Genomic DNA, 25,815 nt, shown 5'->3' with positions numbered 1-25,815 from the left:
AATGAATAGGCAATCTACTACTTTCTGATTCATTCTCATTCTTATAACTCCAACTTAACATCGACAAATGATTGTCGAAAATTTCATCAACTAGACCTAGTATTTTGAGCTTATACTTTGTCTTTTGTTCTCTTTCCCAATGTTATCAAGGGACAGGAAATCCATGTCCCTAGCACCAGCATAATGTGGCTTTCTTTCAGATGGAGATTATAAGCACCTATGTCAAAGCTTATTTAGTTAGAACTTACCTTTCTATAATCAATATATTGAAAGAAACGTTTTCCTTTTCTTTCTTGGTGAATTAGAACGGCATAGCTGGTACAGTTGAGCATGATATTGTTTGATAGTTCTTTGAATACTTGAAAGCTGCAGGCGGTGCTGTTTTTGGTTGTCAATAACAGCATCTGCCTTGATATTCGAATTTCTGAAACGTGTAGCTATAATTTATTGTCGTCTGAATATATTTATATGATTTCAAATGATTTCCCTTTACTTTCTTTTCTCTGGTAGCTATTGTCCGGATTTATTTTGAAAAGAAAATCAAATTTCAATCATTAATTTTTTATCATTATTATCAAATGTGTTTATTAATTTAGTATAAATATCTTTCCTCTTTATCATGAACTATAATTGAGGCATATTGTTTTATCTATTTTTTTCAAATTAAAATATAGTCTACTTTTCTATACCAATCACAAATTGCACATTATTTAAAAATAATAGAAATTATCATTATTAGGTAACAATAATTAAAAATACATAATTTAGCACATGTCGCATTAAAAATTAGTATATATAAAAGTATGAGTTTGGAAAAATTTTGAATCGACGAGAATACTCTTTATTTTCGATCATATTACTAAATTAATATTTTTAATATTAACAAAATAAAATTGAATAGTAAAAGGTGAAGAGTATGTTGGAAATGGTACAAATATTTTAATTATGATTTAAAATTTATAAATATTATTAAAAAGTATTGATCTACAATATATCAATCTTTTAATAAGATATTCGAAAATTTCTTTTATTATATTTGAGTTACTAAATAAATTAATATATTTTAGTTACATTTAATAATTTGAATAACAAATTAAATTTTAATTACAATAATTAAAAACATATTATTTAAAAAATTAAAAATTAAACGTGTAAAATCGCATACAACACATGTACCATTAAAATTAGAATTTATAAAAAAAATCAACACATTATATTCTAAAAGACCTCCTTTTACTAAAATTTTAACTTGTATAATATTTAAAATAAACTTTAGTATTGTTTTAATAACTTGATAAAATAACTCTATTTATTGATCTTAATATTTTTAAAACAGTATTAAAGACGAGATATAATCTACATAATTTAAACTCAGATTAAACAATTACATCTTTCAAGATTGAAATCTAGTTATTTGTGTCATTTTGAAAATTACAATTATTTCTTAGGGCTAGTTTAGCATTGTTTTTAAAATTGCTTTTAAAAGTGTTTTGAAAAAGTGATTTTGAGAAGTATTTTTAAAAAGTTTGGTTTAAAATTTAAGTGTTTAATATTACTATCAAAAAGTGCTTTTAAGAAATAAAATATCTTTTTAAACATGGTGTTATTATAAAGTAACAAATAAGCATTTAAATAATGTTCAAATTAATTAATATTATGATATTTTAATAAGAATATAGAAAATAATTTATTAAAGTTTTTGTTAATATTTTAATATATAAAAATAAATTTTAAATATTTTTAAGTAATTAACCAGAGAAAGAAAACTACCATGTGTTGGAGAGATGAAAATGTAATGAAGTTGTCAAAAGTAATTTTGGGAGAGAAAAACTAAAAATTTTTACTTCTCCTTTTGGGGAAAATGCTTTTCATATAAAAAATACATCAAAAAGCACTACTAAACACAACCTTAATATCTAATACTAACCTCAATAGCTACCTCAAAGTTTACTACCACAAATCCCAAAAAAAGCTCTCCTTTTGTCATAAATTTAAGCCTCGTACTTTTTTAAGTAGTTGTTCCTTCCGTTTGTTGTATCTTTTGGTTGCTAATTGATATTGGTTTTTGAGTGCTATTCTTTGTGTTGCCACCTTTTGACATCTTTGCCATTGTTTTCACTATTCAATGATGGTGAATGGAACTCTTCGTGGCAACAAGATGAGCAATGGCCATCCTAGAGTATTTTGGAGAAATAGTATTCTTTATGGGTAGAAAATAACCATTTGGGAATACTCAAAATTATTACCACATGTATTTAAGGAATAGAGGTCGAATTGATATTTCACCGAATAAGTTATTCTTTTAAGCGAGTTTAAAAATCATAGTTGAACTTGTTGTATCATAAATCTAACAGGATCTAAAAGGCCCTAATTATCAATCTATGCAAATAAGGTTGCCCCAAAATAGTAAAATTGTTATATAGTTTAACTCTTTAGAAAAATTATAATTTAAATTCGCAGAGCAAAAACTTACTCGAACCCTATTTACAAAAGAGTACGTTTGGTTACCATAAGTTTGGGGGTTCTGAGGGCTGACTGCTGAGGGACGGAGAAGAGCCCAAGTTGGGTAAAAACATTAATAAGGTGACAACATCTTGAAGACATAAGGTGGCCCAGATTTTTTTTCATATTATAAGAGAGAGAAAATTGAAATTTCAGGTGGGTCCATATACCATATGTAATGCAAGTCTGATAAGTCAAACACCTACATTGTTTTCTAGATTAAAATTAATTCATTTCCAAATCACATTAATCCAATCTAAGAACAATCCCATTACTTCATCTTCCCTATTCAGTGTGAATACTTCGACTCAGTCGGCCCGTGGCTACAAAGAGTCAGCAAATGACAGCAACATCTTTGTTGTCTTGTTCGCGGCAATGTCGTTTCCATGATTCATTTTGTCAAAGCGTTGTGTGTTTTTAGAGAGCTTACTAAGCTTCCAATAATGGCTTCAATGGATGTCGGTTTGGACTACTGCTAGCAACACAGAACCTAAGCCAAAATAAAAATAATATAGAACAGTTCTAATTATTAGTATGATGGCAGCTATGGCTTGAACAGCAACAAATACTATAGAGAAATTAAGTGGGATGTTTTAAATTCATACATCGTTGGATGAATAGGATCAACATTTGTAAGAAAACGACGAAAAAGTCCAGTCATTGTTCATAATGGCTGATGTAAGCCATTGTTACAGCAGTCCTACTTATAAATATGCAACAGGCTTAGCTTCATTAAAACCGTAACTTAGTTTTGTCTTGCATATCCTTGAATTCCTGGTTCAGTATTCTCACATGGCGGCGCAGGTACTTTGGTTTCCCTTTAGAATCAGTTTTCTCATTAGAACTGTATTTCTTTTTTGGTTAAATGCTTTTAGTCTTTGAATTTGCAGAAGGTGGTATTGAAAATCATGACCATGAATGACGAAAAGACAAAAAAGAAAGCTATAGAGGCTGTTGCCAACATATATGGTAATAGTAATCAAGAAAACACCCCCTTTTTCTGGGTCTAACTTGATTTGATGAAACATTATGTGTTTGGGTGATGAACAGGGGTTGATTCAATCGCGGCAGATGTGAAGGAGCAAAAGTTGATAGTCATAGGGGAGATGGACACGGTTGCCATTGCCAAAAAACTCAAGAAAATAGGGAAAGTAGACATTGTTACAGTGGGACCTGCTAAAGAAGAGAAGAAAGATGACAAAAAAGACGACAAGAAAGATGAAAAGAAAGACGAAAAGAAGGATGAAAAGAAATGATTATCAAAATTTGAAGCTTGTATAGCTATACCAATAAACATGCCAATAATAAGCTACTCAAATTATTATTACCACCTTTCATTTTGCTTGATCTACTATGTTTTTTGGGGGTTTTTTACCTGCTGGTTTTTTTTTTATAGTACAGATGTTGATGAAATGCAGAAATCTATGCTTTGAGTTTATGAAATCATGTAGAGGTTTAAAGTTTAAACTCAGTTAATATCAGGTTCAAATCTGTCTTAAAAATTACTTCCCTGTTTGATTTCAATAATAATAATATGCAAAGACAATGTTGAGCACTAAAATAATTGTAAAACCCATGCTTGATAATGCTTCATTACATCTGCAATATTCCAGCATTACCTAAGCTAAGAACACAAGCATACAGAAATAATGACGATAAAGAGCAGCTTTATTCTGGCCACTATAAGAGGAAACTTTTTGTTTAAGGAAGAACCAATCATGTATCATGATTTACATTAAAAAAAAATTATGTGAAAGCAAACAAGTTGATGGTAGCCGATACAAAACAATTAAATAATGAGGATGACGATAAAGATGAAGATGATTATGAACCTAACTTAGTTCCATGGTCAGCCATAGCTGCAAAACTTCAGTTGCAGACAAATTTTCTGGCATCAGCTTATACAAAGCTATCGAATTAGGAGAATTTTAAAATGGTAGTATATGCCTGGGATCCATTTTACATATTGCTCTGCATTCCACTAATTTTTTGTTTGAATCTCAACCTTCAAACTTGTCTGTTTCGGAGGTAAGCATTAAATTCATTGCAACTTTTTCTAGATTTCCACAACAATTTAATAATTGAATTTGAATATAATTATCACAATTATCTATTATTTAATTAATGGGTCTAGTTTAGTGTTATATATATGAATTAAAATATATTTTATTTATTTATTAATATAATTACAAATTTTGTAATCATTCAAAATATTGTCATTAAAAATAAAAATAAAATAAATATAACTATATAATTTTAACTTTTAAAATCTTGGTAGTTAATACTATCAATTTGTATCAATTTTAATTTAGTTAAAACTTTTTAGGATGAAAATAAAAATATAAATGTGTTTGCAAATCCTATGTAAGTTCACTACTTATATGAAGTTATTTAAAATTTCTTAAATTATTAAATTTTTAACGCAAAATCAAAAGAATATATTCAAATATATAATAGTCAAATATTCTAACATATAAAACTTTTTTTTCTATTTTTACATTAAACCATTGCATTTAATGAGACATATAAGAAATAAATATTTATGTGCTATGGTGCGTACCTAAGTTTATTTCCATTTTATCTCTAAAACAAGATATATTTCAGATAGCCAAATGTACCTTAAAACTAATGGTACAAAACACAAAAGAAAGTGAAAAAGAAACTTTGACTAGTCACAACTCAGCAGGGGCGTAGCCGGTTACTATAAAAAAAAATTATCTTCTAAAATTTCAAATTAATAAAAATAAAATTGTATTTTTGACTCCCTTAAAAATAATAAAAATTTGATTTAATATTTTAAAAATTATAAAAATATATGGTATTAAAATGATGAAATTACATTTTTATTATCATACAAATTACAATTTAATTCTGATCCCTTAAATTTTTTTTTTCAAATTTCGCCTCTACGAATCAGGTTAGCTAAAATGTAGTGTGCAACTAGTGATTAACAGAAAAACAAAAAGCACGGTCCATAGATAACGAATTAAAAGTTGAGGATGAATTTCAAGACTTTAAGTCAACAACATTAAACGTTTTGAGAAATAGGCAAAAACAAGTGCATTTTATTACTTCTCGAACAATGTGTTTAATAATGAATAAAAATGTTATTATTAGGCAAAAACATTTTATAAAAAAATATTTGTATGCTTTTTAATTTCCATCAATAACCGAGCTGCTTAGTTGACAGTCAACACCAATGAATAAAGAATTAGTCAACAACCTCATTTCCCTTTTGTGGCATTCTTGTTGGAATTCATATGCCTCACATTGTCATCAACATAAAATCCTCTCTTCGTTTTTTTTTTAATATTGAAAATTATAGTGAAGATCCAATCTCTGAACCATCTTTCTCTTTAATAAAATAACAAATAATAATTAAAGCCCAGATAAGTTTGGCCCGTTTGTAAATGTATTGGACTGTCATGGGCTTTCATTGGCTTCTTTTTTCTGTATGTATATATACATATATACTCCATTAGCAATTAAACAAACAAATGTTTGGTTTTAGGTATATTAGGAGATTGTATTTTATCTTTTGGGTAAATTAGATATTGTATGATTGAAAAAAGTGTAAATTGATTATCCTTTTAAAGTTTTTATTCATTTGTGCTGTTAAATGATGATTTGGATTTTCAATTTTTTTTACATAAGTGATGTGAAATTAAAGGATGAGTAGGATTAAATAAAAGTACTATGAAGACTTCTGTACTAAGAGGTGGGTTGCACTTTACTCTCTATCAAAAACAGGTAAATTAGTCATTGTATATTAGATCAAATAGCAGGCTGATCATTCTGTTAAAAAAATTATTAATTTCTATATTTAAGTGATGACGAGATTGACAAAGCGACCAGATAATGACACGTAATGTGCCACATGTGTCTCATGATGACGTGGCAAAATGTGTCGCACAAGCAATTATTTAAAATTAAAAAAAAACTCAAAAATGAATAAAGTTTTTAATAACTATCTAAAAACTCACCTTCAAGATGAAGTTACACAAATGTTGTCCATTTCAAATGAACTTGGACAAATAGTTATTTAGATTCATTTTGGACATATTCTTCAAATAATTCTAAAAGTTATAGAATTTTATTTAAAATTTATAAGAAATTATTTAAAATTATTAAAATAATATCCATAATGAACTTGGACATATGATTGTCAATGTTTAAATAAACTTAAACAAATCATTTATCTAAGTTGATTTTAGAGTCATTTCTTGCTTTCCACGTGACTTTAAGACAAGTTTGAGCAAACACGTTATACCAAATATGTATACATATACATGTGGAATCTCTTGAGCATATACTAGAGATATTAAAAAAAACAATTTATTTATCTTTAATTATTTAAAATCGAAGTCGATTGAGTCTTAACTCAATTGGTATAGATATTATTGACAGTACAGGAGGACTTGATTTTGAATGCATTAAAGTGCATTATCCTCATATTTAAAAGTTAGGAAGAACCATAAGTAGTTTTAGGTACTGTCTTAACAATAGCAATATGATAAATAAAAAATTATTCAAAAAAGCTGTTCATATTCCTTCGCATCTAATTTGAAATGTTCCTTTGCCACGTTGGATATGATTTAAGTATATGTATATGGAACATACATGTATTAAAGAAATTATTATTAAATTAATCAGAATATATAGATTATCACGTTTTTTTTTCTTCTTCTCGAATTAAGTTAACTACACCTCGATTAGCCCAACCCGATCTATATATTAATTGCTACACTTAATTAATTAAAAGTATCCCTAGATTCCTAATTAAAGTGTAATGGTCAATTGTCTGATAATTAAAATCCTAAATATATTCTTCAAAAGAAAAATAAAATCCTAAATATATATATATATATATATATATATATATAACAAATTAACATTGTAATTCATGTATAATTAAACATAATGTAAAGTCTCATTAAATTTATGTTCTTTAAAAAATTCATGACATCAACCAATATATTAGAGTTTGAAGAAACTTGAAATTATAAATAGAGATATGGTCAAAACTGCTGAGATCTTTCCCCTGTAAACAAACCCTATTTTTTATTCAAACACCCATGCTTTAAACGTGCTTTCACTCGCATACATACATATTCCCTACATCAGTCGCTCTTCCTTGAACCTTCAACTGCTCATATAGTTTCATCACTACCTTTTTTAAGAACCATTTAAAGTACCTTTTCCTTGAGAAGCTTATATCTTCTTTTTTCCTTACGATTATTTTATGTGAACCCATGACTGTCACATTGCATTGATTTTTTAAATATGGATTATATAATTTTTACTCCTTAAATTTGGTAAATAGGCTCATTTTAGTACATAAACTTAATAAGCACTAGATCTATTTTAGTTTTTAAATTTGGATTCTATTAATATTTGATGATATGACTAATATTTTTGGAACATGATTGGATTGGTCAGTCGAACCGAATGGATCAAGAATCAATTGGTATATTGATTTAAACAAAATTGATAATAAAAAAAGGGACAAAAATCAATAGTTGAACTGGTTTAATGAAATTATTAATATTTTTAAAAAAATTATGAATTTTATTTATTTATTTATTTGTTGTTGGTCTAGTAGTTGAACTGATTAATTCGATTGAATCGAGAACCAGTGGCCTGACATGTTCAACCGTTGGTCAGATTATTAGAACATTATATGTAACACTTTAAGTTTGGACCACATCATTAACCGAAATTTTATATATTTTTTTAAAATTTCAAGTGATGACATTATCAAAAGTATCACATTGTTAAACTTTTATAATTTTCAAATTCAAAGACAAAAATAAATTTAATTGGGGGCCAAAAATTATATTATCCCAAACTTACAAGTTCCATGGAGTATATATATATAACCTGTGGGCTGGTGTTTCTCTCAATATATCATCTTCAAAGTTTTACATCAAATTTAAGTTTCTTAGTTTCTCCATTGATGGCTAATAAGGTTCATCCTCAAGCATCCGTTTCAGATCCATCTCCAGCTGGAAGACAAACATTCACCGTTTGGATGAAATCACTGGTATGCCACACCAATGGTTGCACCGTTTTCGATTCCAAAGGTGACATCGTATATCGTGTCGAAAACTACGACAGCAAAGGTGGCTGTCATGGACCTGCAAGGCAATATCCTCTATTCTATACTAAGCAAGGTACTACTGCATTTAAAGAAACTTGAGATTTCAATTTACTGTATTGTTCTTGTTTTTATTAAATGAAAATAATATACTATTGCAGAAGCTTCAAATCTTTGGATGTTGGAACGGGTATAGAGTGGGCACAAACAAGGAACAGCCATGCTTTACAGTTAAGAAGTGCTACAGTATTGTCCGGAGAGAAATAGCTTGTCAGGTTACTGTGGGGTTTAACACGTACTGGATAGTGAGGTTAGGTCTCAAGAACCAAGGGTTTAAGATACTCAACATAACTGGAGATATTGTAGCAGAGGTAAGCACCAACAATGAAAGCTATTTATTTTCACAGAAAAAATATTCAATAAAAACGATTTAAGGATTGTGAATGGTAAATGAAATGCAGGTGAAGCAAAAGCAGGTATCAAGTGGGGTGGTGTTAGGAGAGGATGTATTAGCTTTGGAGGTGGAACCCTGTATGGATCATTCCCTAATCGTTGCTCTTGTCACCGTTTATGGATTGATCAATCGGAGATTGTAGATAAACCCAACCATGATTAAATCAAACAGTGCAGTATAGGGAAATATCCCTTTTTTTTTTTTCTGTATTTCAGATTTGTATTGATTTTTTTTTGGGAAAACCAATCTTATTGTTAGAATTTTTTTTTTTTTTGCAATATGTATATTGTTTATTACTTTAATTTGTAAAACATTTTGGAAATTATGGAAAAAGTTTTTTGTCTGAATTTCTTATTAGTTTAAATTATGGATTTAATTTTGAAAAATTTTAACCGGTTAAATTTTACTATTAATTTTATATTATGTGTGAAGTTGTAGGTTCCAATTTGAAAATTCTTAGTACCTATAAGCCTTTCTTAGAAAAAGTAAATACCCTACCAATAAGCTATTAACTCGGAATTATTTCTTTTCTCTTATTATGTTTGAAATTTTAATGAACTATTTTACTATTTGACATTTAACTTTTCATTGAAATAATAATGAAATTTTAAAATTTGATGATTAATTATTTAGAAAATTTACCTATAATTAATTTAATTTTAATACCTATTTTTCTGTAAATATATCAATGAAGTTTTGGTTTAATGATAAAAAATTCAAATTTATTCTAAGTAAATTTAATCTGAATTAAATTAACTGTTGATAATAATTAATATAGTTATAAATGATAATTTAAAAGAATACTCTTCTCTCTCAAGTGAATAGCTAACAAATTTGGAAGTCCTTCACCAAAAAAGAAAAAAGAAATTTGGAAGTCAAACAAATATTAGGTGTCATAATTAGAGAAATTTAATTGTGCTCGTCAACTGTGACTAGACCTGTCCATGGGCCGGGCGGCTCGGCCCGACAGCCGCCCGAAATATGGAAGGGTTCGGGTAAAAATATAGGCCCGAAATATGGGATTGGGCAAAAAAACGAGGCCCGTTTAAAAAACGGGCCGGGCCTCGGGCACCACTTTTTTTGCCCGGGCCCGGCACGGCCCGAATATAATAAATATATATTTTTTATTTTTATTTTTTAATTTTAAAATACTTTTAAAATAATTTTTTTATTTTTTTATTTTTAAAATAAATTTTTAATGTTTATTTTAAAAATGGGCCGGGCTAGGCTCGGGCTTATGATATTTTTTCCGGGCCGGGCATGGACAAAATTTTAGGCCCATATTTCGGGCCGAGCCCGGGCCTAGGGGGCGGGCCGAAAAATTTTTCTGGGCCCAGCCCATGGACAGGTCTAACTGTGACAAAGCAATTTAAATTGTTTTATTTATAGCTCATATATTTATGGAAAAAATTTTAATCAAATAAAAGAAAATAATTTGTAATTGGCTATAAATTTAGGTGTAGTAGGCCTAGAATGTAGTGTTGTGAGACAAGCTCACCAAGGTGGATTGTGGTGTGGGACGCGGTCGTTTCCCTTCACACTTTGACTTCACACATTAAGAACTCCAAAAATATTTAACATGTATTTCTTATTTTAATAATTTCAAATTTTCCACCTTTGTTTTTTTCTTTATTATTAATTTCAGCAATGGTTTAATATATATACTAGTTTTTTTTACCCGTTATATGCATTAATTATATTTAAATTTTTTAAAATTCATAAATTTTGTACGATTTTATTAATAATATGATTACAAAATTAAAATATAATGATACAAAAACATAATAATTGATATTAGATTGAATTTAAATAGAAAATATTTTAAAAATATAAATATTATAATAGTAGGTTGTATGAAATTCTATTTTTATATATAGCTTCTAACTTAATTTTAATTATTAATTAATCAACGTAGATTTTAATTAAATTTAAATATTATGATCACTAAATAATTTGTTATAACATTGTATCTATTTTATTTTAATAATGTATTTAATTTTTAAAAAGTGTGATAAATTTAAAAGATTTTAAAAATTTACAATGGTTTATCATATAAAATTGTAAGTTAAATTATTGAATATAAGTAAATTGAAAGGACTTATTATGAAAATATAACTTGCAACCACAAAAAATTATTTAAAAAAGGCAAAGGGGTTTATATTGCAATGTCCCCTCCACAAATGCTTACTTTTTTTGCTACATATCAAATTTTTATAATAACCAGCAAACGTTGGATGCAATATTAAGACACATTGTACTCTCAACATAGAACACATGTTTGAACCTTAGAAATGTTAATAAAATATGTTGTTATCCTTGTTTCTAGGCATGTAATTGCTGCACATAAGGAATTTAGTGGTTGCAGATCATGGGTTTATTTGGTTTAGATTTTTCCTTAGTTGTTAAGAGTCCTATTATAAGTCTTATTCTGTTAGTGCCTAATTTCTTTTCTTTTCTTTTTTTCGTTAAGTAATTCCCTATATAATAGGCTCTTGAGGTTATGAATAAATTATGTGATCATCTTATTTTCCCTTTCCTTTATTATTTTCATCTTACTGTTATCTCTTTTAGTAAGTTAACAGTGGTATCATAACCAGGTAAAAGAATAGTATTTTAGGTGAGAGAAAAAAGTTTGTGGTCCTCCTATGGCTTCTGAAAATTGTACAGCCAGTTATTCCATATTTTGATGGCCACTATGATCATTGGAGCATGCTGATGGAGAACTTCTTGCGGGCCAAGGAATATTGGCGAGTCATTGAGCACGGTGTAGTAACACCAACAGATGGAGAAAGGCTTACAGAAGCACATCAAAATGACATGAAGAGGTTGAAGCTGAAAGATTTGAAAACAAATAATTACTTATTCCAAGCTATTGATCGTTCGATACTGGAAATCATTCTTTGCAAAGAAACTTCCAAAGATATTTGGGACTCCATGAAGACAAAATATCAAGGTTCTTCCAGAGTGAAGCGTGCACAACTCCAAGCCTTGTTGAGGGATTTTAAGGTTCTTCAGATGAAGGATGGTGAGTCTGTTACAAACTATTATGCACGAACCATGGGAATCGTGAATAATATGCAATTTCATGGTGAGAAGATGGATGACATAGCCATTGTTGAGAAGATGATGTGGTCATTATCACCAAAGTATGATTGGGTTGTCTACTCAATTGAAGAATCCAATGACATTAATGCACTCACCCTTGATGAACTCTAGAGTTCCTTATTGGTCCATGAATAGAAGATGAACAAAACTTTTGCCCCAACGAAGCAGGCTTTGAAGGCTTCAACTCATTCTTCTAGAGGAAAAGGCAGAAGTCGAGGAAGGGGAAGAGGTAGAGGTAGAGGAGACAGTTGGAATAAATATGGTGGTAAGCATGCCAGACCAGATGATAAAAGTAAAAAACGAGATTAACAATTTGACAAGTCAAAGGTAGAAAGTTTTAGATGTAATAAGTTTGGTCATTATCGTTCTAAATGTCGTACTAATCTGTCTAATGGCAAGGAAAAGAGAGAAAAGTCGAATTTTGCAGAAAAAGAAGAAGCTGAAACCTTGTTGATAAATTCATGACAAGTAGGAGGAACCGCAGAACTCATGTTTATGGTATGTGGATACAGGATGTAGCAACCACATGTGCAGTAATAAGTCTTCTTTCTCTTATCTAAATGAATACTTTCACACTACTATGTCTTTTGGAGATAAAATTATTGTTGATGTAGTGGGAAAGTATGATATTAGTATAAGAACCAAGAATGGCTTTGTAGAAACAATTTCCAATGTTTTCTTTATGCTTTCTTTGAAAAGTAACTTATTATGTGCTGGTCAATTGCAAGAAAAAGGATATGTGATTACGATATCAAAATGTGCTTGTGAAATTTATGATTCTTATAGAAGTGCTATTGCAGTAGCTCCAATAAGTTCCAACAGGTTGTTTCCATTGGTTAGTAATTGTGTTCAACCTTGCTTGATGGATAAAGTGAATGATGACTCATGGCTTTGGCATTTCTGTTATGGTCATCTTCATTTTGGGGGTTTAAAGACTCTTAGACAGAAAGAGATGGTTAGCGGCACACCGTGAACAATTTCCCAAATGAAAGTCTTGAAGAGCAAAACGTGTGTTGGAATTGGTTCATTCGGATATCCGTGGGCCAATAAAACCATCATCTAATGGAGGTAAAAATTATTTCCTATCTTTCATTGATGATTATTCCTAGAAAATATGAGTTTACTTTTTACATGAGAAATCAAAAGCATTTACTGCATTTACTAGCTTCAAGGCATTTGTTGAAAATGAAATCAGGAAAAACATTGAAGCTTTTCGTGCTGATTGTGGTGGAGAATATTGCTCTAAGGAATTTGGAGCATTTTGTGATAGTCATGCATTTGGAAAGAGCTTACCACTGCATATACCCCTAACAAAATGACGTATTAGAGAAGAAAAATAGAACCATACTTAATATGGTAAAGAGCATGCTTGTTGGTGGAAGGGTACCAAAATAATTTTGGCCAAAGTAGTAAATTAGAGTATATATGTCTTGAACAGAAGCCCAACTTTTTATGTTTAAAACATGTCACCTGAAGAAGCTTGGAGTGGAAGGAGACCGGTTGTAGATCACTTCAGAATTTTTGGTTGCATTGCTTATGCACATGTTCCAGATGCAAAGAGAAAGAAACTTAATGACAAGGGAGAGAAGTGTGTCTTTCTAGGTGTAAGTGAAACATCTAAAGCATATAAACTGTTTAATCATTTGACAGAGAAAATTGTGATTAGTAGGGATGTAATTTTTGATGAGAACACTTGGAATTGGAATGACCAACAACCTTCTTAAACCTTTGTTGACACTAAAATTGAAGATGAAAGGAAATGCCTTTAGATCAGCAGACTCAAGTAACACTTGAGCTTGAGAGTTCACCAGAATGAAGCTCCAACAGCCACCGAGGTAGAAGTAGTTGAACCTTGTCCTAGTTGTATTTGACGAAGGCCAGCTTGGATGAGAGATTTTGAGGTAACCGGCATTGGTTAGACTGAAGATCCAATCATCCACTTTTGTCTTATTTGTGAAGTGTGATCCAACAACTTTTGAAAGTGTTGTAAATGAGTCGAAATGGCGAAAGGCAATGGATGAAGAAATTAAAACTATAGAAAGGAATGATGCATGGGAGTTGATTGAGCTTCTAGAAGGGGACAAGACAATTGGTGTCAAATGGGTGTACAAGAAAAAGTTGAAGGAGAATGGAGAAGTTCACAAGTATAAGGCGTGCTTGGTGGCCAAAGGTTATAAGGAGTTTACAGTGGATTACAAAGAAGTCTTTGCTCTTATTGCAAGGCAGGATATAATCAGATTGGCGATTTCGCTTGCAACCCAACACTCTTGGCCTATCTTCTAGTTAGATGTGAAGTCAGCATTTTTACATGATGAGCTCCAAGAACATGTATTTATTGAACAACGAGCTGGTTATGTTAAACATGGAAGTGAAAATAATGTTTATAAACTAAAAAAAGGTTTTATATGGGTTGAAACAAACCCCACGTGCTTGGTATAGTCGAATTAAAGCTTATTTCTTGAAAGCTGGTTTTACCAAGTGTTCTTATGAGTCTACTTTTCTCATTAAAATTGGTGATGAAGGGAAAATACTTATTGTGAGTTTATAGGTTGATTATCTTATTTTCACTGGAAATTGTAGTTCCATGTTTAATGAATTCAATAAGTTTATGATGGTTGAGTTTGAAATGTCAGATCTTGGTATGATGCATTATTTTCTAGGCATAAAAATAGTACAATCAGCTGATGGAATATTTATTTCTCAAAAAAAATATGTTCAAGATATTCTGAGCAGGTTTGATATGAAGGATTGCAATTCAGCAAGCACCCCCATTAAGTTTGGTTTGAAGTTGAGCAAAGAAGGAAAGAAAGTGGACAACACTCTTTATAAGCAAATTGTTGGTAGCTTAATGTACTTGACTGGTACAAGACCTGACATAATGTATTCTGTGAGTTTGATCAGCAGGGTTATGGAGAATCCTACAGAGATGCATTTATTGGCTGCCAAAAGATTCTTTCATTACTTGCAAGGAACCAAGGATATTTGGCTATTTTACAGAAAAAGAATTTTCAGATTTATTTGGGTTTATTGATAGTGACTTTGCAGGAGATCCATATGATAGAAAAAACACTTCAGGTTATGTTTTCATGATGAGAATCGGAGCTGTTTCATGGTCATTCAATAAGTAATCCATTATTACTTTGTTAGCAACTGAAGCTGAATTTGTTACTGCAACATCCTATGCTGTCAAGCTATTTGGTTGAAGAAAATCTTGGAAAAGCTGAAGTTCAAGAGAATGGGAACTACAACAATTTTATGTGACAACAACTCAGCTATCAGACTTTAAAAAAATCCAGTATTACATGGTAGAAGCAAACATATTGATTGAAGTACTATTTTTTGAGAGATCTCAACAATGATGGGGTAATTGATCTCAAGTACTGCAAGAGTGAAGATCAGCTGGTTGACATATTCATCAAACCTCTCAAATTGTTTCCCTTCCAAAATTTGAGGAGGTTAATGGGAGTTTGCACTTTAGAGGATCCTGTTTAAAGAATGGCACCAATAAATTGAAGTTTAATGAGTTTTCAATTTAAGGGAGGGATTGTTAATAAAATATGTTTGTTATCATTATTTCTAGGCATGTAGTTGTTGCACATCAGGGATTTAGTGGTTGCGAATCACGGGTTTAATTGGTTTAGATTTTTCCGTAGTTGTTAAGAATCCTATTATGAGTCTTATTCTGTTAGCGCCCAATTTCTTTCTTTTTTTCTTTCCTGTTATGTAATTGCCTATATAATAGGCTCTTGAGGTTATGAATAAATTATTTGATCATCTTATTTTCCCTTTCCTTTATTGTTTTCATCTTACTGTTATCACTTTTAGTAAGTTAACAGGAAATGACATTGTAAGGAAAAGTAACCATGAACCCTAATCGTGAATTGTAAAATTGATATAATTAATAAAAAATTATTTTTTTATAATATAAATATATATATGGTGCATGATTTTCGACATACAATGTATTTGATATTATTTTATCTATTTGTCGCTATATAATCGAATATTAATACTCATTCAAATTACAAATATGGGCAACTTCATGTTTATCATTTTTATTTTGTTTATTTTTTTGGCATTTATAAATCGGGAAAACGAAACTATCAATTTTGAGGATTTACCCGTCGTCCAAAAAATAATTCACGTGCTCACCGAATCCAACCAGGATCTTCTTCGAAAATTCAGAATTTCCACAAATTAAAAAGAAATTAAGTGTGGGTGTTTTTTTTTATTATAATTAACAATTCTTACTAAAATATATCTAAAAAAAAATCAAATACCTATTCAAGCATGGAAATTGAAACCTTGCTAATAAAGAGTAAAAGAAGAGCTAGTTTATGCTTTGTCAATATATATATATATATATATATATATTTGTGGAAATGTTCATGACAATCTTTAATATAAGAACAAGAACCAAACATGCAAAGTAATTTTTTTTATAAAAAATAAACTATATATGGAAACTACTAGGTGAGGTGAATGCATTTTTGATTTTTTTTGTACAACTTAATTTCTTGTGCATTCTAAAGAGGAAACTGTCTCACCTGCAATTTCCTTGTGGGTACAAATCCAGCTGCTACTTCAACTATACATTGTAGTAACTTGTATACGAAGTTATGAATACCTTTCAGCTCTTCTTGGCATTCTTGATTTTACGTACCGTCATCACAAGCCGTTGTCGTTCGCCTTCCACCTCTGCGAATTTGAGGCTTATCTCGGAATACCGATCTTGCATATACTTCAATTCATCTTCCATGGACTTGTTTCTTTCCTTCAATGCTGCTAGTTCAGCTATCAATTCATCCTGGTTATCGTCTTTAGCTACCTGCATTTGTTTTACCATTTTGGAACAAAGTATAAGTCCAAGCAAGCAATACACTTAAAAATGTTGTTCATTGATATAATAGAATTTCCATTTAAAATTATTCCTTTGTTTTTTTTTTTTTGGTTTCCTTTTTCTTCTATATAATGTTTCTGACCTTTTGAAGTTGGTACTCGTAGAAGCTGGCGCTGTGCTTGTTGAATTCTTCTACTCTGCTTTCTAATTCATCGATTTTCTTCTGAAGATCCTTTTCCTTTTCCAGGAAAACATTTGTGGATGTTCCTAAAGCTGTTTCCTTTAACTTTATATGTCCCTGCCATGAGAAAAAATGTTCACTGAGAATACAAATTTTCCTTTTCATAACTGTATCATTAAGGAAGAAACAAACTATAAAGTAAAATTTTGGATAATTGTTGTTTGATCATGAATTCCCATATTGCTGTTAAACCATTTGCATCAAAGTTTAGAGGAACTTGAGTTTATATAGAACATGGAAGTGTAAATTTACCTCAAGCAACTTTACTTTTTCCCTCAGGCTCGCAACATCTTTAGAATTGCCAGGAACCAAGGCAGATTTATTGCTTCTTAATGGTGTTCTTGTTCCATGAGAAACTGTTCCTCTTCCATTGCTCTCTTTCAGCTTCTTTTCCATGCCAGTCAATGCATCTTCCTTCTTCTTAAGGTCAACCTTTAGTTGAACTACTTGCTTTTTGAGTTTTTCTTTCTCCATTTCATCCTCAGACAGAGAATGCTTCAATTTATTGTACTGATTTTTGAGGATATCAAGCTCTGATTGTAGAGATTCAACTGCCACTTGTTTCTCGTCCTTCAGATGCTTCATTCTTTGCAATTCTTCCAGTGCCTTAGCCACTTCCTCTTTCATCAAAGCAACTGTACTCTCCAGTTCATTTCTTTCTAGATATGCTCTTTGCATCTGCATTTCGTATTCTTTAGCTAATGCTTTTGTGCGTTCCAACTCAAGTCTCAAGTCTTCGGCCTTCTGAGCTTGTTCAAGGAGGCAATTCTTTTCTATAGTCAGCTTTTCAATCTCAGCTTTTAGGCTGCAGATATCCTGGGAAAAAGCCTCGCTTACTTCTTCCTCAAGCTTCTTTTGTTGTTCAAGCTTCTTAGATTTATCATCAATTTCCTCCAACATCAGTTCTATTTGATTTGATTTAGAACTTACTTGTTTGGAAAGGTTAGAGAGTTTAGCCTCATAATCCTTCCTAACTGATTGGAGCTCTTCTTTAGCTTTCTCGAGCTGTTCTTCCAGCTGATTTTTCTGCGAGCGCAATTCACTAGCTTCAGTCAGAGCTTTTGCAGCCAACTTCTCATTTGCATCAAATGTAGAGGCCATCTGGATAGAGAGCCTTTTAAATTCCTCCTGCAGCCTTTCAGCTGTATTTGCATTCTTCCATCTTGTCATTCGCAGGGCTTGCTCAGCTCGTATAGCTCTTTGCTCCTGCTCAACTTTGGCTCGTGTGATGGATTCTATATCCATTTCAGATTGTTGTGCCTGTTTCTCTAACTCTTCCTCCAAGCTTTTGACATTGACTTCTAGTTCATTTATAGTGGCTAAAGAGTCGGAGAATTCTTTTGACTGCTTGTCAAGTTCACCTTCCAAGAATTCAATTTGGGTCTCAAGTTCATTTATGTTGGCAAAGGAGGACGAGCACTCATACTGCATCTTCAGTTGCTCTTGAAGCTGGCTTTGCTCTAATTTGTATGAGATGTCGTGATTTTCCTGTTTCAGTATCTCATAGTCAAGTGCTAGCTGCTCCATCTGTGCTTCAAGCTCATCTTTATCTCTCTTGTAGATCTCTATCTCACTGTAGAGGTCCATGATCTTTTGCTCTAGTAGAGAGGTTTCCTTGGGGCCCCTGTGTTCTTTAACAAGCTGTTCCAGTGCCCTCTGCTCTTCATCCTCATCTGAGTCATTTCTTGAGATGATGGCTCTCACTTCTTCAGCATTGCCATTGGATTCAGATTTGTTGGGAGGATTGGAAATCTCCATAGTCTTCGCCTCCAAAATTTCTTCTAGTTCTTGCACAGCAAGTATTAACTCAGCATTTGATTCCTGTGTCTTCTGCAGTTGTAACCGAAGATTGTAATTCATGTCTTTCTCATAATTCAGCTCTTGTCTCATTTCTTCAACGAGAACCCAAGGGTCCCCACCCTCAAACTGCAGCCTGCTTTTAACTTTTGCATCATCAGTTCGCTTCTGAAAGGACTTAAGTTTCTCACAGTCTAACTTGAGTGCATCTCTCTCTTCTTTCAGAGTAACAACTTCCCGTGATAGATCCTGCCCCCTTTTGCACTCCTTTACAATTTGCTTTCTGAGAGTCTGCAATTCCAAATCCGACACATCCACTTGCCTGGACAAAGCAATGACCTCATTCTTGAGCTTTTCCATCTCATTATCTGAACCATGTTGGGAACTTTCTCTTGGAAACGTATCCTGAGAACTGTTGGAGTCATCAGTACTCATTCCATGATCAGAACCTGCCGACCAAGCCTCGTAGATCGTTGTTGAGGCAACTGATGTTGGTTTTGGAGTAGATGAGGTGTTACTCATAGATGGCAGATAAGGAGGGTCCTGATGGATGCTGTCATTCCTTATTCCATTTCCAAGTTCCCGTGGAGTATCAAGTCCAGAGCTACTATCAGAACTTGAAATGGTAGTATCAGATCCATTAGATCCTCTATGGTTCTCATGCATTTCATCATTGTGGGGGGTTTTGCTGAAAGGCACATCCTATCAGATAGATAACAAACAAACAAATAAGTAAAACATGCATATCCATTCTCAATCACCAATTATATTAAGCACATATTAGGATACAAAAAATGTTAAGAGAAGAAGAAAATGGTCTGAATATTGAACAAAACAGCAATAAGCAAACCCAAAATGAACACTTTCACTAAATGGAATAGGAACATACTTCAATTGAAGCGTTCTTAATGCTTTCATCTGCTTCACCATTACTCAAGTGGGCCTTCAAGCTTCTACCTTGTGATTTAATACTTGCATCTTCAATATCTTCCACTTCTCTGAAAAAACAATCCCAATAAAATCAAACTCACAAGCAAACACTACAGCATTCCAGAAACAAACTCCAATTACAAGAAGAATTCAATAAAAAGTGACCATTCTTTACCTTTGATCAGCATTTTCCTGCACCCTCTGTATTGAAACCTGTTCAAAACCAACACAGCTTGAATTCATATTTTAAAAAGTGAATCACCATGTTTATGAGGAAAGATTTAAAGAAAAAGCCTACCAGAGGAAGTAATACGTGACACATATAAATATGAGAGAGAAATAGAGAGACTGAAACTATACTAACATGTAAAATTGCTTTGGAATTTGAATTCTTCAATGGAAGAGAAACGGTTGAAGTTTTAATTGCCTCTGCATAAGCAGAAAAATCAATTGAAGCTTCCCCAATCAAACCTCCTTTTCCCAATCCCTACAACAAACATATAAAATGTTAATTATATAACAATTAAAGAAAAAAAAAACACATTAATCAAAAGTATCTTACTGATGATAAAATAAAATGATAGATTCTTTCGTTGATCTTCCCAGTTTTTGGCTCTCGAACAAATTTAACGGACTCGTATACTGGTTTTTCCCATCGACAGATATCGTCCAGAATTGTCGCCTTTTCTAATTTTGTTGTCGGTTTTCCTCCGTCGCCGGGAACCACCGATATCATCAGTGTTTGTACACTTAACTCCGTCACCTAAATTATACAGAACATAATTAATATTTCAACATTTTCTCAAATTATGCAATCACATTACGAAACAAAGTAATTATTAATTGTTTTAAAAACAACTTTTAAAAGATGATCATTTTTAGCCAATCAAGCTAGCTAAAGTAGTTTCAGAAACAATCCAATCAAACTCTGTTCGCTGTTTGAGCTGCATTTGCTGAGCGATGGAGCTAATAAATAAACAAAAGTAAATAGAACTTTCAGGAATTATTCAATTAATTGAATTTCTAAAAATAAATTGAAAGAATGAGATTACTTGAGTTGCATGGAACTGCAACTTGAAGACCGCTTTTATCTTGTTCCTGTCGCTCCTCCATCTCGCCGACTTAAACATCTCTTTCACAAAAATCTCCGAAAACCGCGAACTCTCACCGGAGCTCCGGAATAATTCGCCGAAAACACGCCATTTATTCGATCACTCGACCAAATGCATAAAAAAAGGTCAAAATGTGCTGACACGCGCGGGAAAACAAGCCTATTGTACCAGTCTACACGTTGAGTTCAGCTAACGGAAAGGAGCTGGTAATGCGGCAAGTACTGAGTCAGAGACCGAGTCAAGAACTTAGAAACAAGGAAGCATTGTAAGAGAGTGGATCTGAAGTAGAAGAGTTCTTTCACTTTTTTTTTTTTTTTTCACATTCTATATGTAAGTTGTAACAGTGTTTAGTGGAAAGGGATTTCACATTTTATTTTAAAGAAAAATGAACAATAAATAATTCAAAAAAAATGTAAGGACGAGCTCTTTTAAATTTAATTAATGCTTAATTTAAATAATCAATGCATTAGCGAGAACAAATGTGTTTGTTTTGACTTTCGAGTCAAGAGAACAGTAAATAAAAAGTCATTGTTATGACATAAATACCCTTTCCAATTTTAGTTTTGGCGAAAATTCTAGCTTCTGGCGTGGGTCAAACTGGAAAATTTTAAAATATAAGATTATTTAAAATAATTAATTAATTAATGGCTGCGGGATTATAGGCCAAAAATTGTAATATGCATTTTTTTATTTTACATTCATAAATCATTAATTGTAATAATATTTTCAAAAAAAAGAAAAGAAAAGGAAATAACGAATACATAATGCTGCAGGTTTGAGTTTGAAATGAAAATGCATTTCAACATTTTTGAATTATTGGATATTAGGTGTTACGTTGTGTCATTTTCATTTTGATGGCTTATATTATTATTTTCTTTTTCTCGATAATATCCTTTTTTACCCAATTATTTCTTAACTTTCCAATTATAACATATATTCGACATCCTTTTCTTTGAAGTCTATTTGAAGAAATGTTGAAATCAATGTGAAATATATGCCTCTCAAAAATATTAAATTTGGTATGATCCATTATTTTTCTTTTTTTTTTTTAGTAAACTATCAAAATAGTCATTTTTGTCTCCTTCGAATTACATTTTAGTCACTTATGTTTGAAATGTTATGTTTTAATTACTTACAGTATCGTATTATAACATTTTAGTCACTAAGTGTTAATTGTCGTTAACGGTGTAATGGTAAGCTGACGTGACATGTTAAATCGTCATTTCAAATAAAAATTTTAGGTTAAATTATATAATCAGTCCTTATATTTTTTTTATTTTGAGAATGTTTTTCGTTTTAGCGGCTCAGTGATTAAAATGTTATAGCACGTTAACATAAGTGACTAAAACATAACATTTCAAACACAAGTGACTAAAATATAAGTCGAGGGAAATAAAAATGACTATTTTGATAGCTTATTTTTTTTTAACTACATAAAACAAAGTTATCGAAAACAATTAATTTTAGGTATTACATTTTCATCAAAGTTTGTTGGCATTTATGCCATTGTTGTAAATATTATCACTTAATATTTGGGGCAGCCATATAGTTTTGTAGTATAGGGGTACGATCGGTAAATTATAAAAACTGAAAGGTATAACGGGCATTTCATGTCATAGTGGATAGTGCCAGTTGCTGCCGACGCAAAACTAAGTCCGAATCCAATGATAAAAAGAGAAGCAAACGCCAATGCCAACGGTCAGCTCCCACTAATTACAATTATAATTAATTTTATTAATTGTTAATATTTTTTCTAAATTATATGTTAATCGCTATAAAATGACATTCTACTTTATATAGTGAAATTGTCTACCCATTTACGTAAGCTAAAATGAATGGCTTTTGTAGTCTACATCAATCTATCACTTTTCTTTTAATATCAAATATTATATATAAATTTTAAGACATTCATATATTTGTATCAAACTCATTTTATTTTTGGAACATCGTATGATTTTATTTTATAAAATTGGTAAATTAGTCCTTTCGATTTGTCAAAATTTTGATTTTTGTATTCAATAAAATTGACTAATTAATCTAATTGTTTAATTCTGTTAAACCTTGTTAAATTGTTTATTGAAATGAAAAGTTGGACAATTTACATACAAGAAATTAACAAAATCAATTGTTAATATGATTATCAAGAATTGGACTAACTTGTAATTTTTCATAAAACATTAACAGGTTTACTCTGGTTACATATACCAATGATTGCCAAGCTAGATTCAAATAAAGGAGTTTTGGTATATTTGATAGTGCTGTTAATGGCAATTTTTGATATGGAAATTAATTTTGCATTGTAATTAAGATTGGATTTTTCCCTCAGTTGAAACACTTTATTTTGGATTGATTTGACTTAGTAGTTACTTGAATTTACGTAACATAAAATAGATTAAACTTTATACATAAAACTTGATATGCAACCCTAATCTTTGCTAAATTACACGAGACATTAACATAGTTATAACAATTGATTAATGAATGATTAGAGTATTTTTAGGTGGGATTGCATTAACAGTTTTTTAAACAATTTTATTATAGGTTCGGATTATTCATACTTCTTCTCCAACTCATAAATGAGAGAATAATGTACTTAAACGCATTCGAATCCACATATTCTTGCATTGACAATAATATTCATATATAAGATTTAAAACGAGAATTTATTTTAACCAAAATCTATAAACACCCATTAATGAAATTTAATACATTATTAAAAAATATTAATACATTACTTTAATTGGCATTACTAAACATTGATTAATATTTTTCCTTTAATAGGAAACTTCTTTTAATGCTACATACAAATTAAAATAAGAATAAAAAGGCAAAAAGGGTTTTAGGTGGAGAATTAAAGGAGATGTATTGTGTAAGATGCTACGTGGAGACTGGAGAGAGACAAAAATGAAGTTTATCAGCAGAGAAAAGAAAAGAAAAGAAAACCCCCAAATATATGAAAAAATATAAGCTTCAATTGCTTTGCATAAATATCTTTTTCTTTTCTTTTTATTACTTTGCTTTAAAGCTGGTCATGTCATGTGTTGGATGTGAGATATATAAATGTATAAGCGCTTAACCACAGACCAGAAAAAAAAAACCCAAGGCCAAAGCTAAGGCTATAGCACCTTAAATTAATGAGTCCCCCATGGGATAAAAACGGAAAGTAAGTTCAGTACCATATTCTGCTGATTCCTATGTTTATTTACACTTCCTTAAGTTATTTGTATTTATACCATAAAAATATTTATATTAAGCTTATTTCAACTATGAATAACATAAATATCTATGGACTACAAATACATAGAAAATTGTCTTTGTAGAGTCACAAGAGTTCATAATGTAGGGCCTCTTCTAAAATTGCTCCATTTGCATATATTGATGTAAATCTTACCTCATGTCTTTGATTTCGTGGGTCACATATATTCATTCTCTAAATATGATAGTCTAGACATTAACACCTGCTTAAGATAATTTATACCAAAAAAAGTTAATAGATCAACTAACTTGGAGGTAGTTTAGAACCAATTTGAGGACATATGATACTTAGAGAACTATTAGAAAAAAGCCCCTCCTTAAAAGCTTTCAAACCCCTGGCAAATAGATCAAGACACCTTCTCCTAATTAGATCTTCAACCCTTTTTTACGCTTGTTCTCCCTCTAATCTTCTCTTGACACCAACATCCCAATTCTTTAATTCACCTACAACTCTTTGCCCTATGAATAAACTGTCACAAACAGCTACAACCAACCCTTTGTATCAATATATATATTTATATATCCTTGCCTTGTTTCTTATATTTTGCTTGGGTGCAATTCAATGAGCTAAGGCAAATGCTGGGACCACGAAAGTACTGTGTTTACACAAGCAAAATTAGCAACCTTGAGCGTTATAGCGTATAGGATTAGGCCAACTTGATAAGCTGCAGCAGAAAAGCTGGAAGCTCTCAAAATTAGCCACCAACACTGATTCCTAGGGTCCATGCATGCCTTTCAGTGCAAAGGACCACTGAATTTGCACTATCACTACGCCATTCTTTTTTATCATTGTAATGCATTAAATATACAATCTACATACATAAACTTTGCTTGTTCTTATATTATGCTTGTTGGACTTGTTATGTTTTCTTTCTTTTTTTCGTATATTGTATATATTAACATATCATGTTCATATCGATTATCTACCCTTTTGTTTTGGATGCATGCAATAATATCCAACATTGCCCAACATTTGCCACCCATAAAGAAAAAGCAAATCACATGCATGCAACCTTTACATTTGCAATTGTGGGGGGGGGGGGGGGGAAGAAAAAAGAAAAAAGCTAAGTTGGTGATAAGATAAATAGCTTTTATTATTACTACTAAATTTGCAATAGAAGAGATCATGAGATGGGATCATTATCAGCAAAGACAGTGTCGTCTCACCTTTTAAACTAGGTTTGGAGAGAGACACATAAGCCACTTAACTTGGTTTGCTTTGGTTTCATTATTACTTAGCTTTACAGTGAATTAATTTACACATATATATAATTAAGTTGCAATGTCGTCCGTGAAATAAGAAAGGGTCAAACATTTTTGGGGCTTATTATTAAGCTATCATCAATGGTATATATCAGAAGAAAGTTAAGGACATTGCAACCTTTTTTATTTCAATAAGCTATTTGCACTTATGGAAGTTGAGAAAACATGTCAATCATATCGTAGATGACCAAGAAAAAAGATCATAAAAATCCAAAGCCA

The 25,815-nt window shown here is 31.1% G+C and overlaps 3 protein-coding genes across 3 annotated transcripts; 2 read left to right on the top strand and 1 right to left on the bottom strand.

The window, feature by feature from the left end:
• Positions 1-3,068: 3,068 nt before the first annotated feature.
• On the top strand, positions 3,069-3,945 carry LOC105765216 (heavy metal-associated isoprenylated plant protein 12). The gene is made up of 3 exons (XM_012584200.2): positions 3,069-3,306; positions 3,393-3,471; positions 3,553-3,945. Exons 1-3 carry the CDS (start codon positions 3,295-3,297, stop codon positions 3,756-3,758), a joined length of 297 nt encoding a protein of 98 aa, XP_012439654.1. The 5' UTR covers positions 3,069-3,294; the 3' UTR covers positions 3,759-3,945.
• Positions 3,946-8,427: 4,482 nt separating this feature from the next.
• On the top strand, positions 8,428-9,234 carry LOC105762537 (protein LURP-one-related 4). The gene is given in 4 exon segments (XM_012580295.2): positions 8,428-8,628; positions 8,630-8,675; positions 8,761-8,970; positions 9,061-9,234. Coding segments are annotated over 4 exon segments (561 nt in total). The 5' UTR covers positions 8,428-8,458; the 3' UTR covers positions 9,196-9,234.
• A 7,258-nt stretch (positions 9,235-16,492) lies between these two features.
• Positions 16,493-21,440, bottom strand: LOC105765207 (uncharacterized). Its single transcript, XM_012584178.2, has 8 exons — positions 21,019-21,440; positions 20,529-20,729; positions 20,331-20,453; positions 20,142-20,179; positions 19,926-20,034; positions 17,492-19,738; positions 17,141-17,296; positions 16,493-16,986 (listed from the first exon to the last, which is right to left on the bottom strand). The coding sequence occupies exons 1-8, from the start codon at positions 21,094-21,096 to the stop codon at positions 16,789-16,791; spliced, it is 3,150 nt and encodes a 1,049-aa protein (XP_012439632.1). The 5' UTR covers positions 21,097-21,440; the 3' UTR covers positions 16,493-16,788.
• Between the last annotated feature and the right edge of the window lie 4,375 nt (positions 21,441-25,815).

This window comes from Gossypium raimondii, chromosome 12 (genome assembly GCF_025698545.1).
Source record: "Gossypium raimondii isolate GPD5lz chromosome 12, ASM2569854v1, whole genome shotgun sequence".
Taxonomy (NCBI): domain Eukaryota; kingdom Viridiplantae; phylum Streptophyta; class Magnoliopsida; order Malvales; family Malvaceae; genus Gossypium; species Gossypium raimondii.
This window is presented reverse-complemented; position numbering and strand designations above follow the sequence as displayed.

Bases quoted from the DNA above. Each gene is read 5' to 3' on its own strand.
- LOC105765207 (XM_012584178.2), bottom strand. From the start codon at position 21,096: ATGTTTAAGTCGGCGAGATGGAGGAGCGACAGGAACAAGATAAAAGCG. The intron at 20,454-20,528 runs GTAAGATACTTT...TGTTTGTTGTAG, and splicing joins ATCATTTTATTTTATCATCA to GGATTGGGAAAAGGAGGTTT. The intron at 17,297-17,491 runs GTAAATTTACAC...TTCTCATGGCAG, and splicing joins AAAAAGTAAAGTTGCTTGAG to GGACATATAAAGTTAAAGGA.
- LOC105765216 (XM_012584200.2), top strand. The intron at 3,472-3,552 runs GTAATAGTAATC...GGTGATGAACAG, and splicing joins GGCTGTTGCCAACATATATG to GGGTTGATTCAATCGCGGCA.